Source organism: Bufo bufo, chromosome 2, assembly GCF_905171765.1.
Source record: "Bufo bufo chromosome 2, aBufBuf1.1, whole genome shotgun sequence".
In the NCBI taxonomy this organism is placed as follows: Eukaryota; Metazoa; Chordata; class Amphibia; order Anura; family Bufonidae; genus Bufo; species Bufo bufo.
Window position 1 is genome coordinate 659,338,271 of NC_053390.1, and position 19,038 is coordinate 659,357,308.

Consider the following 19,038-nt stretch of genomic DNA (forward strand, 5'->3'; position numbering starts at 1 on the left):
ATTAAATTAAACGTTACTGGTTAAAAATGTCAGCATGAAAAGTCAGATTCAAAAAAATATTTATAGCTGGAAACGTATGGAAGAAAAAACATTTCATATACCATTGTACTAGTCATATAGAGCCTGGGATTAGTAAACCTCTGGAGATGGTCATTGGAAAACAAACAATATAGCATTTCAAGCCATGCTCTTTACCCTAGAAGCTGCTGCACTCTTCGGAATAAGTGTCCAAAAAGATATGGAAGTAGCAAAGTGTTTGGGTGAAAGTTCTATAATACTATTCTTTTTTAAGAATATACAATTTCTCACTTAATATAAAGTTTACAGTGGACTAATCTGCACTAGCCTGTTAAGGGAAACACCAAAGCAAATCCCTTTTCCACTTAGTTCCAATTTAAATGGGTTTCTGGTAATGTTATCAAGTGCCCCCAGCATGGTCCCTGAAAGAGAATATTCATACTTACCTGATCCACTTCCATCCTGTCCTCCCTGCTTCCTCCACTATCACCATCTTCTGGTCTTCACACTGTTTACATCTGGCTGGTGCTGCAAGCTTGAGAGGAGTGGCGGATCGGAGTGGTAGTGGCTCTGGCTGCAATAATTATTTACAGTGGCAATCCTCACACCGATTCTCCCTAGGCCCAGGGCAGTGATACAAGGATGCACCCTTTCTTCCCTTGGGACACCCCCCATTGTTGGGGCTTCTGCCTGATGGTTGGGGTGCCCATGTTGTAATGAGTGCTGTACAGGTGAAGGCAGGAGAGGTAGGTACCATGGGCGGAGTATGGTGCTGGAGTCAGTAATCAGACCAGTTGTAGAAGATAAACATCTCTCTTTACTAAAGTGCAGAATGTGAGTTGTAGTACCTCCAACTGTATCAAAACACAGTTCGAAACAATTCTCAGTGCACATCTTCCCAGATAACAATGTATGGATACAGGTCAGAATGGGCTTTATGGTACTTCTTTCCTCTATTTCTCCAAAGTCTCTCTCTGCAGAATCTAAGGCTGGCAATATTATTCTTCGTGGCTGTAATTCCCAGCTGAAGGGTAGAGAAAAGATACGGTGGGCCAGACCATGTCCAAGTGAAATGGGTGTTTTAATAAGGTCCCTCTCACTGCAGTCTCTTTCAGCCTTAAACAGCAAATACCTTAATGATTGACTCCAATGCTTAGTCATGCAGATTGTGGACATTCTAGTTGTTTCCTTTCTCTTTTCCTGAAGTACTGTGAAGTAGAGATGGGTTTCTCTCTGTGGACCCCTCAAAGAGAGTGGTTCTCTGGAGTTTAGGCCTAGAACTCTGATGAGTGAGCACATGTAACTTCCTCTCACTTCCTCAGCTAGCTCAATTGTGAGCTAGAGGTAGGCTTAAGTCCAACACCTAACTTCCTACAGGGGCAGAGTCAGGATTATTAACCCAACTAATCCATACAAAACTATGCAGGTGCAATACAATACATCAAATAACAGTAAATAACAATAACAATTTGCAAGTACCCTATTCTGGGGTACTGCATCAGCCATGGTCACTTGCACCACTTCAGCCAATGACTAGCTTCAGAGGTGATGTGTCCTCAAGCAGTACATCACCCCTGAACCTAGTCATTGGCTAAGGCAGTGTATGTGACTATGCCCATGGCCAGCCATATGATATGTATACAGCGTGGGGAACAGACGATGGGAACAGCAGAGGCAGCATAAAGGACTGGAGCGGCGTGGGGCAGGTAAGTATGAATCTTCTGTTTCAGGGTGCAGGCTGCGAGCATTTGATTTAAAAAAAAATATTAATGGAAAATCACTTGGATTTTCCCACATAATAATGAGTGGCATACCACCAGAACCTCCACTAATCACCTACTGATTAGTGGAGGTTCTACTGCAAGTACCTTGCAAAAAACTTCTAGGGCAGTTGCTGTAAATGTTTGCTTGACAAACACTGAACATTGAAATTATACCTTCAAACAGGTTCTTATCCTAACCAGCATCACAATAAGGTTCTTATGAGCATATCTTTGAGATTATGGTGCAAAGGACCTTTTTGCCACAATCTGCACCAGAAATACGTCTAATATAGGCATATTTCTGGTTAATAAATACTCCCCCTCCCCCAGTCTCTTTTAGGTATGCATTGAGGTGCTCAGGTGCATGACTCATTTCAGAGTATTGGGATTTATTCAAACAACAAAGTATCTGCTCAATTATAACTACACAGACTCTGTCGTGTCGCCGACCTTGCACTATTTCTGCTTTCTCTTACCACTTGGCTACTTCTAGTTCTCTTCAGTACTCTGGACCATACTTTGCGCTCATCTGCTTGACATACAGCACATAGGATCCTGCCTTACATCAGACATTGCCCACTTACCATCATGTTGTGCCATTTAGCACAGGCTACCTATAAACAGTTGCATTAAAAATGGATGCTAGATTGTACCTATAATTCAGTTTCATGAAATTTTGTGAATACAAATAGGATGAAAACTGAATCCATTGGAACTATATGAGTGATCTAGCTTTACAAAGTATTACTTAAAAACTTTTTTCTTACATCAGTTAGGTAGGTTTGCCTAATATATTAACACATCCCTGTAAATGTAGGCATATGTTGACTCTTGACCCACTATGTATAGATGTAATGTGTTAATCCAGTGTTGACTATCACACTATGTATTTACATGACTGATATTTTGGCTTTTACACATATTTTTAAGAGAGATTCTGAATCAGTGGAAACAAACTTGGGAATAACAGTTGTTTTGGGATAAACAAAGTAAGAATAAAAGAAAATGAGTAATCTTAAAAGCACAGCAGACTAAAGACATCTGGTTTGGAGTTATTTAGATCATGAGTACTGAAGCTCAGTTAATATTTTGCCAAAACAAAAAAAAATCTCCAGTTCTCATACATGTTAGGGATACTTTGTGACAATTACATTTTCTTCTAAAAATAAGGCACAAGATTGATATGATAAACTTAAAGGGGTTATCCAGGACATTAGAACTGATTGGCAGTCCTTAGGATCAGGTAACAAGGGTTGTCCCATTAAGGCAACTTATACTCTATCCACACTAAAGGGGATAAGTATTTGATAGTCGGGCGTCTGACCGATGGGTTCCCCGCCGATTGTAAGAACAGGGGGCCCCCGCTTCCTGTTTGAATGGACTCTTAGTGCATATATGTCCACCGCTCCATTCTTTTTTTTTTTCAAAATATTTTTATTTAGGAAAACATTAATTAACAGCAGACAAATATGGTAAGAAGGACACTTAGCAGATACATATGTCATTTCCAGATACACGTACAATAGAGTGTCATATATTGCATAAGGTAACAATATCTTCCAATTTTCCATTTTCTCCCACCCCCCTCCCGTAAACTTTTATCACCCCAACTATGTGCCCCAACTTTCGGTCAAGTACAAGAACTCTCCATCAAAGATGTCTGCCTCACGGTCGCTTGCAGGCCTCTATATCTATATCCTGAAAGAATCATGACTACACCTCTAATTATCGAGAGCTACCATCACGGGGTATCTATCTCCAGTACACCTAGCGCCCCCTTTATCTGTTCTTCCAGATACCATTTAGTGTGGCGAAAGGGCTTCATAACCTCCTGAATTTCCATAGGAGTTAGAACATGGCTGATAAATTTCCTCCACTTACTGAAAAAGGATTTTGTGGACTTATCTTTATTGTTCTCAGCCTCCAGCCTATCCATATAAAGAATACGATTCATAATGCCCACTGTTTCATCTAAAGTTGGAATGGTGGGAAATATCCAATGTCTCAATATAGTTTTTTTTACTGCTAATAAAAACAGATGAATACCTTTGACATGTGTGGAGTGAGTTATTTCCCCCTTAGTGTCCCAAGGTATATAGTGAAAAATACAATGTAGTGGATTCAATTGTACTTCCACTCCCCAAATCTGTTTCATGAGTTCTAGCGCACCCCTCCACAGGGGAGTTAAAGACGGGCAGTTCCACAACCCATGTAACAGATTGGCCTTCTGGAGTTGACATTTTGGGCACCATCTAAGGTAGTGTGCTGGAGCATCCCTATAAGACAAGTCAAACGCATATGTTGCTTTGTGCAAAATCCTGAAATGCATTTCCCTCCAGGTCTCATTTCCTGTCGCCTGCCTCACACGTTCCAAGCCTTCCCTTAACTTTGGGGTCAACTCATCTTCTTCCAGCTCAACTTCCCATTTCTGAAAAACTTTTGCTTCTATAGGAATCGAATGAGTATTTTGAATTTTCCGATATAGATCTGAAAGAGACTTATTCTGAGTTCCCATTAGAGCATCAAACCAGACTCTCCTTTCCCGGTCACCCATGTCTAGTGACTGAGACCGGCAATAAGAATTCACTTGGCTATATGAGAGAAAGTGCGAGGGAGGCAATCTGAACTGGGACCTGATATTCTGCCACGACAATAACTCACTTCCCATAGGGTTAAGCAACTGTTTCAGGGTAGTAATTCCCTTCTCTTTCCAGAGTGTAAACATTACTGATTGTCTCCCTGCTGGGAAGGCTGGGAGGGTCCATAGTGGCATGTATGGGGATAGATACATAGGTAATCGGAAAAGTTTACGAATCCCTCTCCACGTAGCCAAAGTGTCTTTCAGAAGCGTATATTTCCTCAAAGCCAGAGGAATGTCTCGGATTCTGGTGTGTAGAATAGCACTCAATTCCCATGGAGCGGCTAATTCCTTCTCCAAGGGGGTATTAGAAAAGTTTGAGGAACCAGATAACCAATCTTTAATATGTCTCCAGAGGGAGGCTAGGTTATAATTCCTAATATTTGGCATCTGTATGCCCCCCTCCCACTTCAATAAACATAACTTCGCATATGCGATCCTCGGCCTCCTGCCTCGCCATAAAAAGCGTGAGAAAGCCCTTTGGATCCTGGCAGCATCTGTATGTGTTATCAGGAGAGGAATTGTTTGCATGGGATAAAGTAATCTAGCAAAGCTGACCATCTTCACTAGATGGGCTCTCCCGAATAAAGACAATGGCAAATTCATCCACTTATCAAAAAAAATATGGAACGCTTCACGAATTTGCGTGTCATCCTTGCGCAGGGGCCATGCTAATCTTCTCTGTATCGTTCCAATTTTAGTATATGTGCTGCCGAAGCGAGCACTCCACCGCTCCATTCTTATCTAGGAGATATCCAAGATCAAGCACTCAGCTATCCCTGGCAGCCGCATGGAGCTGAATGGAGCAGCAGCTGTGCTATTCAGAGTGGCTCGTCCAAAGCCTGACTTTGGAAGTGCAATTGCTAAACAGGTTATTTCCCCACAAAAAGATAAGCTGTCAATATTTGATCAATGGGGTACGACTTTCTGCAAATTTATTTGAAGTGGTCATGCCAAGAGAGGGCATAAAAATGCTTCCCTCCTCTCCCCTATAAAAAGGTTCTCAGAGGCTTCTTTTAAGTAGTGAGAGATTGTTGAGAGATTGTTAACTGTTATAAATTTCTCTACAACACACTGAAAGACATTCTGTGGAGAATGGTTTGAGAGAAGCAGGAGGGTCGTTTGGAAGAATTGCCCGCCTAGGACGTCCTGACATAGCTGTTAGAAAGTTTTGGGAGCAGTGGTTAAGTGAGGGCACAAACACAAGGAAAAGAGGATCCGGCCTGCCCATAAAGACCACCAGTAGAGATGATTAATGATTATTGATGATATGAGCAGCTCCCACAGTTTTGTTCACCATCCAGAAACAGGTGGCACTTTCATTAGATACCCCATTTCCAGTGGGAGGAAATTTGGTGTCATGGCGCCTGTTACATGCCCTGCCATTGACAGCCAGTTGCCTTCGTTTGCAATAGTGTTGTGAATAAGAAATTTGGACTGTTTATCATCTTTAAAGATGAATCCAGGTTCTGTTTGGTGTTATTTTCTGGGGAGCCGTCGCATATAACAGTCAGTCACCCCTAGTAGTAATACGAGGGAAACTAACAACTGCAGTATGTGCAGGACGTCCTGCAACCACATGTGTTGCCTCTCATGGCAGGGCCTCCAACTGTCATTTTTCAGCAGCATAATGCTCGCCCACATACAGCAAAGGTTTCCTAGGAATGTCTCAGCCTTCTTTTGCCTGCCCGATCGCCAGATTTATCACCTATCTAGCATTTATGCGAACAGATGGGATGCCATCTTCAGCAATGAGTGTAATATTGATGGTCTATCCTACGGATAATGATTTTAAAGTCTACTTCCATTTGTGCATCGCCTATGCTGTGTATATTATTGCAATAGTTAAAGGGGTTATCCAATGAATAATGTAAAAAATGAAAATCAGACATCATATAGCACATGACAATACCTTTCTAACAAAGCTAGAACCAGCCCTGTGCCTCACATGTATCTAGAGATCTCCTCATTCAATGGCCTGCTAGATTTATATCAAGCTGACAGCTCAAGGGGAGGGTCTTTTCTGCTGCAGCTCAGGAGGCGTGTCCATGCTCTTCCTATCACAGCTCAGGAGGCAGTTGAAAGATTAAACTGAGCATGTGCGGCCTTATTAATGAGCAGGTCAAAGAAATAAGAAATTAACTGGCACTATACAGATACATTTTATTGAACTCAGTGGCTATACAAAATGTTTAATTACAAGCAATTACAAAAGTGTTCAGATCCAGTAGTTGGTTTTAAAACTGTCTAATATTTTTCGTGGGACAACGCCTTTAAGATACAAAGCATTCCTAAAGTCTTGAGACTCTTTCACTTTTTTATATTTTATGTTGCGGCCTTCTGCTAAAATAAAAAAAAATATCAAGTTTTTCCCCATGATTCTGCAGTCAATACCCCATAATCACAAAGTGAAAACAGAATGTTTCAAATCTTTCCTAATGTATTAAATAGGAAAAACTAAATATTCAGACCCTTGACTCTTCTTAGTTGAAGGACCTTTCTTTGGCAGTGATGACAGCCCCAGTCGTCTTGGGCATTACACCGTTGGATTTAGGGATTTATTGCCATTTTTCTCTGCAGATTTTCTCAAGCTCTGTCAGGTTGGATGAGGACCATCAGTGGACATCCATTTTCAGGTCTCTCCATAGATGTTCAAATGGGGTCAAATCCCGGGATGAGCCACTTAAGGACATTCACAGAGTTGTCCCTGAGCCACTTCTGTATTGTCTTGGCTGTGTGCTTAGGGTCATTGTCTTGTTGGAAGGTGAACCTTCAACTCAGTCTGAGGTCCAGAGCACTTTGGATCATGCTTTTATACTTTTATTAAGAATATATCTGTAGTTTGTTCCATTCAGCTTTCCGTCATCCCTGACCAGCCTACATTTCCATGCTACTGAAAAAACATCCCCACAGCATAATGCTGCCATCAGCATGCCTCACTGTAGGGATGGTATTGAGTAGGTGATGAGCAGTGCCGGGTTTCTTACAGACATAACACTTAGAATGAAAGCCAAAAAGTTCAATATTGGTTTTATTTGACCATAAAATCTTGTTTCTCACAGTGTGAGAGTCCTTTGGGTGCATTTTTGAAATTCCTGGTGGGTTTTCATGCGTCTTTTAGTAAGGAGAGGCCTTCTTCTAGCCACTGTGTCATAAAGCCAAGATTGGTGGAGTGCAGCCATGATGGTTAGTCTTCTGGAAGTTTCTCTCATATGCACACAGGATCTTTGGAGCACAGCCAAAGTGACCACTGGACCATCTCTCTTACCAAGGCCATTCTTCCCCGAATACTTATTTTGGTGGGATGACCAGCTATAGGAAGAGTTATGTTTGTTACAAACTTCTTTCGTTTAACCCCTTAGTGACCACCAATACGCCTTTTTACTGACGTAAACAAAGGGGGTTTAAGACAGATAGCTGGTGTTAATCAATTATAATATGTACCCAAAATGGTGCATTAAAAACTATAACTTGTCCTGCAAAAAATAAGGCCTCATAAAGGTATATTGTTGAAAAAACAAAGTTATAGCTCTTGGAATGCAATTTTGAAAAAATGTGCGTGGTCACTAAGGTGTTAAGAAATATGGAGGCCATTGTGTTCTTAGGGACTTTCAGTGCAGCAGAAATGTTTTTTACCCTTCTCCAGATATGTGCCTCCACACAGTCATGTCTCTGATCTCTACAGGCAGTTCTTTGCTCCTCATGGCTTGGTTTTTGCTCTGATATGTCAGCTGTGAGGCCTCATATAGACAGCGGTGTGCCTTTCCATACCATGTCCAATCGACTAAATTTAGCACAGATGGACTCCAATCAATGTGTAGAAACATCTCAAAACTGGTCAAGAGAAAAGTGGGAGGCCCTCAGAGCAACATTTCAAGTGTCATAGCAAAGAGTGTGAATACTTATGTAAAGAAGTCTTCATTTTTTGCAAGCATTTCTAAAATACTGTTTTCACTGTTTCATTATCAAGCATTGAGTGCAGACTGATATGTTGAAAACCTTATTGTTTTTTATTAGAACAAGGCCGCAACATAACAAAATGTGAAAAAGGTGAAAGACTTTCCGAATGCATTGTAATTACACATGTCTATATTTGTGTGTACATCTATCCAACCTTCCAAAATATCCTACTGGAAAGGCTTTGAGTCACAAAGAGAAAGGGTCCTAATACAGAAGGAAGAAGTGTTTGCTGAGTACTGTAGGGAATTTTGAATAATGCTGAATAAGGCAGTCATCTAAATACTTACATATGCCTTCGCAATAATTGGCTAGTAACACTTTCTGTCTGTCTGTGTCTCCTTAACAGCCTGTGAAAACTTCTTCATGCTTTTGCAGAAATCCAGGTGCAGGGGCACAGATGTAGGCTCAAGGCGCTTCCAAGTCTGCTATAGTACTTGTTTCGGTCATTTTGCTTGTCTTAGACAATGGTCATTGTGTATTTTCTCATTTTTTTTGTTTTCAGAACAAATATTAATATTTGTGTACAAGTAATTTGGTTTCCTATATTATTTAATATATCCTCAAATGCTATTTAGGGAAATAACATATCCTCCACAGAAAAAAAAGAACAAGAGTCTGCCTCCCAGAAAAAAAATGCTCATTTTTCCAGAGGCCGGTTTTTAGTTCTCTACCATCACTCTAAAGTCACAAGCCAGGTGGAAACTACTCTACATGCACAAACACATAATATGTGTCTCACAGAACACAAGATAAAGTATACACCACATGTATCACATGTCTGCAACAATACATATCATGTTAAAAAATGTGCATTGTAGATTTTCTTATCCACATCTGGGAACAATGCTTCTGATCTCATTGCTGCTGCTGGTAGTGTTTCAAAGTTTATGCACGTAGCTTAGAAATTATCATGGCAGACGATCGTAACTCTAGAAATTTTATTCCACTCACAACTGCAGCAATCTGGCTGTCAGCAGACCTTCCGAAAGAGCCAGGAGGCACCATGTTGAGTCCAGAGCACTACAACTGCAAAAATGAAAACAGGCGCTTAAATCAACTATGAATGCAACTAGCTTGAGAAGAACAGCAGGAGCTATCATACAGGGGATTGAGTTTAAGAGGGAGCAAGTACATCTCTTGCATTGCCGAACCACAACAATTCTTATTACTGATTTATTACAACATGCTACTATGTTCTGCACTGTGTTAACCAGGTTGACTACACTCTGGTGTTTTACAATAATAACCTTTACTTAGCCGGGATCCACTAATACTATTTCATATTCTGTATGTATAAGGGGAGGATCTGGTAGTTAGGAATGAAAATCAGAGCAATGGCAAATTCTGTTTTGTTTGTGGATATACCTGGGGCGTATACAAAAGCGATGGGGCCCACACACATCAGAATCAGTCCTCATGCACACGAACGTATTTTCTTTCCGTGTGCGTTCCGTTTTTTTTTTTTGCGGACCGTATGCGGAACCATTCATTTCAATGGGTCCGCAAAAAAAACAGAAGGTACTCTATGTGCATTCTGTTTCCGTATGTTCGTATTTCCGTTCCGCACAAAAAATAGAACATGTCCTATTATTGTCCGCATTATGGACAAGGATAGGACTATTCTATTAGGGGCCATCTGTTCCATTCCGCAAAATACGGAATGCACAGGGACGTCATCCGTATTTTTTGCAGATCCGTTTTTTGCGGACCACAAAATACATACGGTCGTGGGCAAGAGGCCTCAGGGGGTGATGAAGCTTTGAGCGAAACATGCATCAGGGCACAGGGTTCTCTCCGTCGGTATGGTCATTTTATGACTTGTACTGAATGTGGTTTCACCTGGCATCTTTATAGGCGCTTTCTATTTAATCCATGCTTATTTGCTTATTTGGTTCGTTTTTTTCAGCACTTGCACTTTACGAGTTACATTTCCAGTCTTATATTATTTGGCTAGGTTGATCTACTTGGCATTGAATAATATACTACCTTTTCTGCCCGTGTATGTCCCCTGCTACGGCTTTAGGTCTTATGTATTCTATTTACCACCACAGATTTAATCCTTTTTAATTGTGTGTTTTTATTGCAATCATGGAATAAAGATATATTGATTTATGAAATCCCGGTTTTTGCTATTTTTTGGGTTTCTATATTTTGTGGGTAATTCTGGGTAGATGGTTTCTATTTTGCCCAACTTGTTTATTGATTGGCTTCAATACAAGTCAATAGGAATGACCAAGCAGTTTTCAGACGTAAACAGCAATCTGACAGAGCTAAACCAGACAGACAAAAGTTCAGTCCCTGGCTTTTCCCTTTAAAATTCAGCTTTGAATAGTGCCTTATAACAGCAGTGAAAATTCCTACCTTTTCAGTGCAAAGGCTGGAAATTCCTAAAGTCTCAGGGTGAACTGGCGTTGCATTAACTATTCCCGCAATTCAGTGCGAAAACAGTGCAAATGAACAAAATATATCATATTAAATGCAATTTAACAGTATAAAACAGTATAAGTGAAAACAATACTATAAATCATAGTTAACCCTTCACAGTTAACCCATCACTTGCACTAAAGTAGTGAGTTAATGGCTTTCATAGCAGCAGTAGGGGCAAATGTCCACAAACATCCAGATTCCAAAGTACCTTTGCTCCAGGGTACTGTACATGCTCTATATCTTCTTGGTTTGCCCTAGAAATCAATACGATAGTAACAGGCATAGGTAAACTGTAGCTCAATCTTTTTCACACCTGGAAAAGATAATTTTATGCCCACTGTTGTAGGACTGTCTGTCTTATAGCCCTTTCAATGATGACCGTTACAACATCCAGCAACTTTGGCAAATGTCCTTCCACTCGTCCACCATAGCTATCATTAATATTGCCTCTGGCTAACTAGCAAGTAGAGCTATTTGGTACCAGTCATAATGGTACAACATCTCGGGGCATAGAAAGTTGAGGCTGTTGCTGAGGGGTAGAAAGAAGCCACCTAGTCCACACACCCTGGAGGCAGCCAAGGCCTATATGAGACGGGCCTGTAGCCAAGACCAGAAAGCCTGCAGGCTGTAAGCCACACTGTATGAGAGACACTGTATATAACAAGTGGAGATTGCTTCTATCCCGTGCGGCGTGCACTGAGTGAGTGCTAGCTGATCCATTTACTGTATGAACAAGGGCATACCATTACTGATAACAGTGTGCACAGTGGTTGTGAAGACAAAGACATTGCAAACTGTAAGCACCTGTTAGAGGCTTTATAGATTGTGCAGTACTGCACCATGTGCAGAGATAACCATGATGATAACTGCAGATGCAACCATCTACATTGCTACCACTCTGAAGAGACTAAAGCCAGGAGGCTAACAACCAGGGAGCTAGGTGTACCACAAGCCAGAGAGAGAAAGTTGTTGCCTCTTAAAGGGACTGTTATATTTGCCAGTTCCTACTTAAACACAGTGGGAGAGATCAAAACTGGTGTAACGGAAAACTGGCTTAGTTGCTCATAGCAGCCAATCAGATTCCACCTTTCATTTTTCACAACTCCTTTAGAAAATGAAAGGTGGAATCCGATTGGTTGCTATGGGTAACTAAGCCAGTTTTCCTTTACACCCGTTTTGATAAACCACTGCCCCCCAGTGTATCTAATTAACTTGTGGCCACTTAAAGAGTTTTTCTACCCAAATGACTGTAACCCTTAAGCTGGTTGCCTATGAGAGCCCAGTTAAAACAATCTTAACTTGCAGGCAGCTTTCTTTGCCTAATTCCTCCCATGTTTCAGTGGGGATCCTACGGATACCCCTCAGGGCCAAAAAGATTCAGTCTGTGAGGTCTGACCCCTTACACACTCACATTCATATTCAGCAGCCATAAAACTAAAGACTAAACACTTTTGAGCAGTTTCTGCCTCCTCCTGGACATATTCATGTGAATGTGTGCCTGCCTTCCTGAACTGGCTCCTTATTGTAATCCAATATGAGTGATGACTCACATGCTGTGGGTGGTTATTATTATACCCAGCAGGATGTCCACAAAGAGTGTGGACATTACCATTTCTCAGCATCTCTATTTAATTAAAGATTGCATTTTTGTTACTTTTCCTGACGTTGTAACCTATGTAAACGTGGGTGTTAGAATGGAGGCAATGGAGAAAAAGTAGTTCCATAATTCTGAAGCATGGAAAATTGTGTCTCTGCACAGTTCAGTTATCCCAGTCTATACTGAAAAAATACATTTAGACAATAAAGTCCAAGTATTAAAGGGTAACTGTCATATATTTTTTTAATGTAATTGGATATGTCTGACTAAGTTTACCTTGGTTCCCTAGTTAATACTTTTGTATAGGTATTGAATTACCTAGTAATTGCAGCATGTTCTTTCCTCCCCCAGGCATTTCAGTAGTGTGGCTAAAACAGCGTTACTAGGTGTCCTCCATCTTCTATCTTCTATATACAGAAGACGGAGGACGTAGTAGTGGGCAGTCCCGAATGCTGAGTGCGTGCTCCCGTCGGACTGGGATAGTGCCGATATTTGCGATAAAAATTTGCGATTAGAATATTTGCGATAAAAATTTGTGATTAGAATATTTGCGATCAACTACTCAGGAGGAAGAGGGCGTGTTTAAGTCTGGAGAAAGCCGATTGGTTGGGATGAGGCTGCGCATTCACGAGATGAGCCGAATTAATTCTGGGTAGTTAGGGAGCGAGGTCTTAGCCTCAGGGTAAGGGCATCGGCGGCCATCTTGAGAAGATAGTCAGAAAGAAGTCTTGTGGGGAGCGGTTGCTATGGACGGAATCTTATCAAACAAGTGGCATGTGAACAAAATATAATGATTATGGATTATCACCACAACAGCAACAACATATATGAAAATTGAATTTTAAGTGAAAATATGACAGTTATCCTTTAAAGAAACAACTCTATCCAAGTCCTTAATTGATTCTCAAAGTAACTGCCTCTTGATAATGGCAGAAGAGATTGATTCAACCATTCTGTTTAATGAAAGACAGGACATGTCCTCCAAAGCAATTGACAGTGTTTGCAACCATTATCCACACAGGCCAAGAGATTAGGCTTTTTAACAGGACCCCACCCCCTTTAACTTAGAATTGCCTAATGGGGCATATAAAAATGGGTTTTCCATGCTAGTTCTCCTTTAAGCTGCTTTAGACAAACAATTTTCTCTATCTTAACTTCTATATGTTAACCATAAATAAAGTATAAATCTGAACAAAAAAAACTCACTATATTATATACCTTCCTGAGGTATATGAACTGAAGAATAAGCCTTAAAGGGACACTGACAGGCCCAATAAGCATAATTATCTATATATATATGCATGCACAGGTCTTCTAATGTGCATTAAAAACATATAAGTCTAACCCCTGTCCACCTTATGAATACTGTAAACTGATGTTTTATAACCTGATGTAACGCTCTTATTTCTGCCCAAAAGGGCGGCGTTTCAGCTTCACTTTTGCCCAGCCAGCCCCAACCGCCGTTTTGAAGCGCCGCCCAGCTAATCAATATTCACTTCGCTGGGCGGCTTCTGCTGTACCCGATGTCTTTGAGAGCAGTGCTCTGAAGCGCTGCTCAGAAGAGTGGCCGGCGCAGGCGCAGAACGGAGAGGCTGAAGCGGCCTCAAAGAAGCAGAGGGGACGCAGGCGCGATGTGATCCCGGTGAGTGAGAGTGCCGGGCGCATACGCAGAAGCTCATAGCTTTCTATTGGGTGAGCTCTGCTCTCAAAGACATCGGGTACTGCAGAAGCCGCCCAGCGAAGTGAATATTGATGAGCTGGGCGGCGCTTCAAAACTGCAGTTGGGACTGGCTGGGCAGAAGTGAAGCTGAAACGCCGCCCTTTTGGGCAGAAAGAAGAGCGATACATCAGGTTATAAAAGTATTCATAAGGTGGACAGGGGTTAGACTTATATGTTTTTAATGCACATTAGAAGACCTGTGCATGCATATATATAGATAATTATGCTTATTGGGCCTGTCAATGTCCCTTTAAAGTTTTAATCTGGTTCTAGAAAAAGTTAATTCAAGGGAAATATATGTTCCAGCACAAATAACAATGATGGTTCATAGCATTTCATCCAGTATACTGAACAAGAAGAAGAGGATTTACCATATAATGATGGGCATTAGGAACCCCAGGCACAAACTTAGTGAAGGCTCTGAGGTGCCCTCTGTAACCCAGTCCGTAATTTGTTTTTAAGCAACCTTTGTAATATTTGTTTGGCACCAAAAATTTAAATCGTTTTTTGATTTTGAAGAATATCACCCACTGTTTAAAAAAATTTATACACACATTTTTGTTTTATTATCACATGCCAAATGATTAGTGGAATTTGGTTTGGATTTGATTTCCAGCTTGAATAAATAAGTGCTTCAACTGCCCTGAAAAGTTGTGGATAGCATAAAAAAAAATAATGGTTTCACTTTTTGGCAGCAAATACCAACCAGTGTGTATACATACACACATATACACATGGCTTAGGGTCACATCCTCCCCATCTTCTAATCTGAAAACTGATACAATTTTAGGAAATTTGTCTGAATCGAATCACCAAAGAATTAGGTAAAATTCTGTTAGTTTAGATTCGATTTGTTCATCCCTAGACAAAGCTCATTACATACTGTACACTCCAAGAAATACTAGAATATGCAAACATATACATGTCACATTTACCAGGAGGTTTGAACGAGATTTTCTAATCCAAAACAGTTATGAAATTTCAGAGTACAAACCCTCTGATTCCCAAAAGTGTCCTAAATAAAAGTTTTAGATATAGTTGAATCCCTGTAAATGATTTTGATTGCAAATGTTCTGTAACTCAGTGTGACCAAGCTGAATTAGCTCCTCAATAGATCCTCATTGTATTATGGTTCAAACTGCTTTCACTCTTGTCCACCAGAACAGCCATTTGCAGGAAGTAGCCAGGACGCCATACTTCATAATATGAATTTAGGCCCCAGTCCTATATGCCAATGTAGTAAAATTGAAAATGTAGGAGGGTATGAATGGTTTAGCTAATATTATGTCCTACATAAATTAGAGGACAGAAACCACAGGAAAGTCAGACTACCATTTTTCAATGCAGCTACACAATGTGATCACTCTCTGTTCTTCAATTTACATAGTCACTGTGCTGCCATCTTCTGAAATAGTCTCATCTAGTATTCCAACCCTATCAGAACAGGACATCAGACCCACATTCTCTTGCAAAGCCAGACCAACTAACTGAACCCTTCCCAAATAGATTTACTTTAAAATTGGAGCATAAGACAATCCCGTCCTGTGTAATATGTTGCAGAAATCCAGTACTAATGTAATAGGAAGTATGCACTTACCTGAAGATGAGTCAATAGTAAAGACTGGTGTCTTATCTCTAGGTATTAGCTCATATAACACTTCCCCAAACATTCCTCCATCTCTATCAGTGGCCACAACATTTAGTATCTCTGTTCCTGGTTGAGTGTGACTGCTAATGCTTGTCACATAATTAGTTTGATCAAAGACGGGTGCATTGTCATTTATGTCTTCTATATCGACTCGAACAAATGCTTGGGCACTTAAGCCACCCTGTTAAAAAAAAAAAAATGAAATATATAAGACAATATTTGAAAAAGACCAACCCAAGTTGTCTGTAGAAGCCAAGAACAATATGTAAAGCATAAAAAGGCTTCTTTGACCTTATGCAAGGTGCAATAATATCACTGAAGTACATCCATTAGTATCTCGAAATTGAAATAAATTCAGTGCAACTCTTCGGTTCTCTGATAAGTGCAAAAATGATCTCTCAAAGAATGTGAAGTCACCAAGTTCAGTACACATACCAACATTACCAGATTAATCTCAGGAGTCAGTAAGTACAAATTGTTCTCCTTAAACTCCGCACACCACATAGACCCCACTGTAACTCATGTATCTCTGAGAAAGTTTTGTCTGCTCTTAAAGAGGACCTTTTATGGGTTTGTAGTTATTGAGATACATATCTGTACCCGCGGGGTACCCCCCACTGTGCTGCCACCATGCCTGTTTTTTTTAAATAGCACTCCTGCGCCCCGTTATGGTCCCCCGCAAATTTCCAGCTCAGTATGCTAATACTGAGCATGGGAGCAATGGGGAGGAGACGCAGTCTTTCTCTGTGGGCATCTCCTTCTCCCTGGCTTACACTGAGGATCTTTCTCACAACATTTGCATTAAATTTCTTAAAATTTCATCCACTTTGCTCGTACTGTAAAATGTTGTGGATCAACCTCACGCAAATCTGTGGCAGCAGATCCACAGCTTATCTATCTCACGTGGACAAAATTTGCAGTGCATTTCTCACATTTCCATCTTTTTGTAGCCTTCTGCTAACCCATCCCTAGCGGTCCTCTTCTACTTAATTACCATACATCCACACATAACATTTACATACGAATAGACATCATTTAATTACCTCAAATATAAATTTCCCTTCACCTATGGAGCTAGTAGGTGAATCCTACCCTGTAAGGATTATATTCATATAATCATATAACTTTTTTTTTTTGGGGGACCTCAGCAAGATGTACCAGTGGAAAAATCAATACCCACCTTCTCCCTGTCACTCTATTCTAGATCTCCTCAGTGGTTTACTGGTCTGCATCTGTCAACTTCCAGAAGGACAGAGTCACATGCATCACTATAGCCAATGACTGGCCTCAGAGGTGACATGTCCCCAAGTGGCTCATATGCCACTTTAGGGAATGTCACCACTAATGTCAATCATTGCACACATGACCCTCTCTGTGCAGAAGTTGACAGATGGGGACCAGAAGATCAGGGAAGTTAACCAGGAGCTGGAACTGGTTGGCAAGGAACAGGTGAGTAGGGAAATTTCCACAGGTACAGCCAGGATACAAAGTAAAAAAAAACTGGACAACAATTTAAGTAGCACTAATCTTGAGTTCAATAGTTGTTGTTAGGTCTAAAGGCCTCTTTTGGTCAAAAAAATTGTGCAACTGAATGATACATTTTTTTATCTAGCTCAAATCACAGATTTACCATCTTCCATAATTCTGTCTGATAAGCAGTAATAATTAGATTAGGCATTAACTTCAAGCTGACATTTAAATTAATACGGTCTACCTATAAACATTATGATTTAATCTCTATTTTATGCTTCTTACTATATTATTCAGTACTTTTCTTGCCAATGTCTAAGAAGGGCTCAGGTCCAACTTTTAAACCTATTCACAATTTAATGGAAATTGTGGTCATTTTTAAATGAATTGGCAGGGAGATGATCTTCATAGATGATGAAAATGATTCCCTTGAAGAGGTTTATCATTTCTGTCAATTACCATCTTGGCCTGTACTCAGTCGAACTCATTGAGGAGCAGATCATACTCGACTCATTCACATGACACCACATTTTAGTTCATTTATATTTCAATGGTTGTACTTTGCTCTGAACACCACGTAGACCCCACCATAGCATGCATGTTCCAATGGTCTACCGATATAATGTTTTATAATCATTGCAGTACAGATAGGTCTAATGCATTATGACTCACAACACTTGTTTTCTATTAAATAAATCAATGACTTTTAGCATTCTGAGTAAACCTGTCTGGCTATTATTGAGTTCCTTCTGGTAAACGTGATACTATTTGTTTTGCATCTGAACCTAAATCAGTAACCTTCTGCATTAATTGAAATTGCAGGCAGACTTCTAATTCAAACTTGAAAGAAAATAGTGTTTTGCCTTTATTCATCCCCTGAAAGTTCTTTCTTTAAGCCTCAGGGAACAGATAGTCTGAAAATAGAAGGAAGGCATCCTAACTCACTGTCACTATAATGACAGCATTGCCACTTTATAATGTTCTCGTCCGTCAATAAGAATCCGTCTTTTTTACATTCTGAGCAACAGACGTGGCCAACCAGACATTTGTATTAGAAATATTAGTTAATTTGCTCTGTAGGTAAGTTAATGCATATTGATTACACCAGATCGATCTATGGGAATAGACAACACAGCCGTTATCTGAGAAAGTCATCACTGGCTGAATGAAAGAATATCTATTTCAATAGACTAAATAATTGCTGCCCAGGGACAAACCGGCATGTTTAATGCTGTTTTTTTTGGGTAGACAATATTTGCATTATATTTGGATTTCACATTTTTCCAGTACACATTTGTGTCAGATGTAGAGGCTTTCCTTGTCAGTGTAAAGGACTCAAGTGCCTTCATCAAAATAATGATTATTCTAGACATGGACAATTAGATGAGAATTTGGAGACACCTTGAAAATGTTAAACTGTTCTCAAGATACAGACCATTTAAAATTCCAAACACTTTGATAGCCAAAATGTAAAACGTATATATCTTAGAATGTTCTATGCCTAGAATATGGGGAAGGAAGGTACCAGCATCCCCCCACCCTTTTATGTATATGTCCAGAGCTGCCTTTCAGCCTCATGGATGCCCTTGAAAATCTCGGGGAAAAAAATATTGTATTGAAATTGACTTTGTAAGAGTCCACATTTAAGATTCATAGATTAGAAAACCATGTGGTTTTTGGAGCCATGATTTATAAACTTTTAAAATGTCTGAAATTTTCCGTTCCCATAGCCATATGAGGGATTATTTTTTATGGGACAAGTTATATGTGTTAGTGGCACTGGTTAATTTTCCATAT

The 19,038-nt window shown here is 40.2% G+C and overlaps 1 protein-coding gene and 1 non-coding gene across 2 annotated transcripts in view; both read right to left on the minus strand.

Moving 5' to 3' along the window:
* The window catches only part of DCHS2 (dachsous cadherin-related 2), a 377,954-nt gene that overhangs the window by 166,669 nt on the left and 192,247 nt on the right, over positions 1–19,038 (minus strand). Inside the window, 1 exon segment of the mRNA XM_040419885.1 lies at positions 15,721–15,952. Within this exon segment, the coding sequence (XP_040275819.1) occupies positions 15,721–15,952 (232 nt within the window).
* LOC120992999 lies at positions 5,038–5,144 on the minus strand. The gene has a single exon (XR_005777132.1). It is a non-coding gene; the product is annotated as a U6 spliceosomal RNA (small nuclear RNA).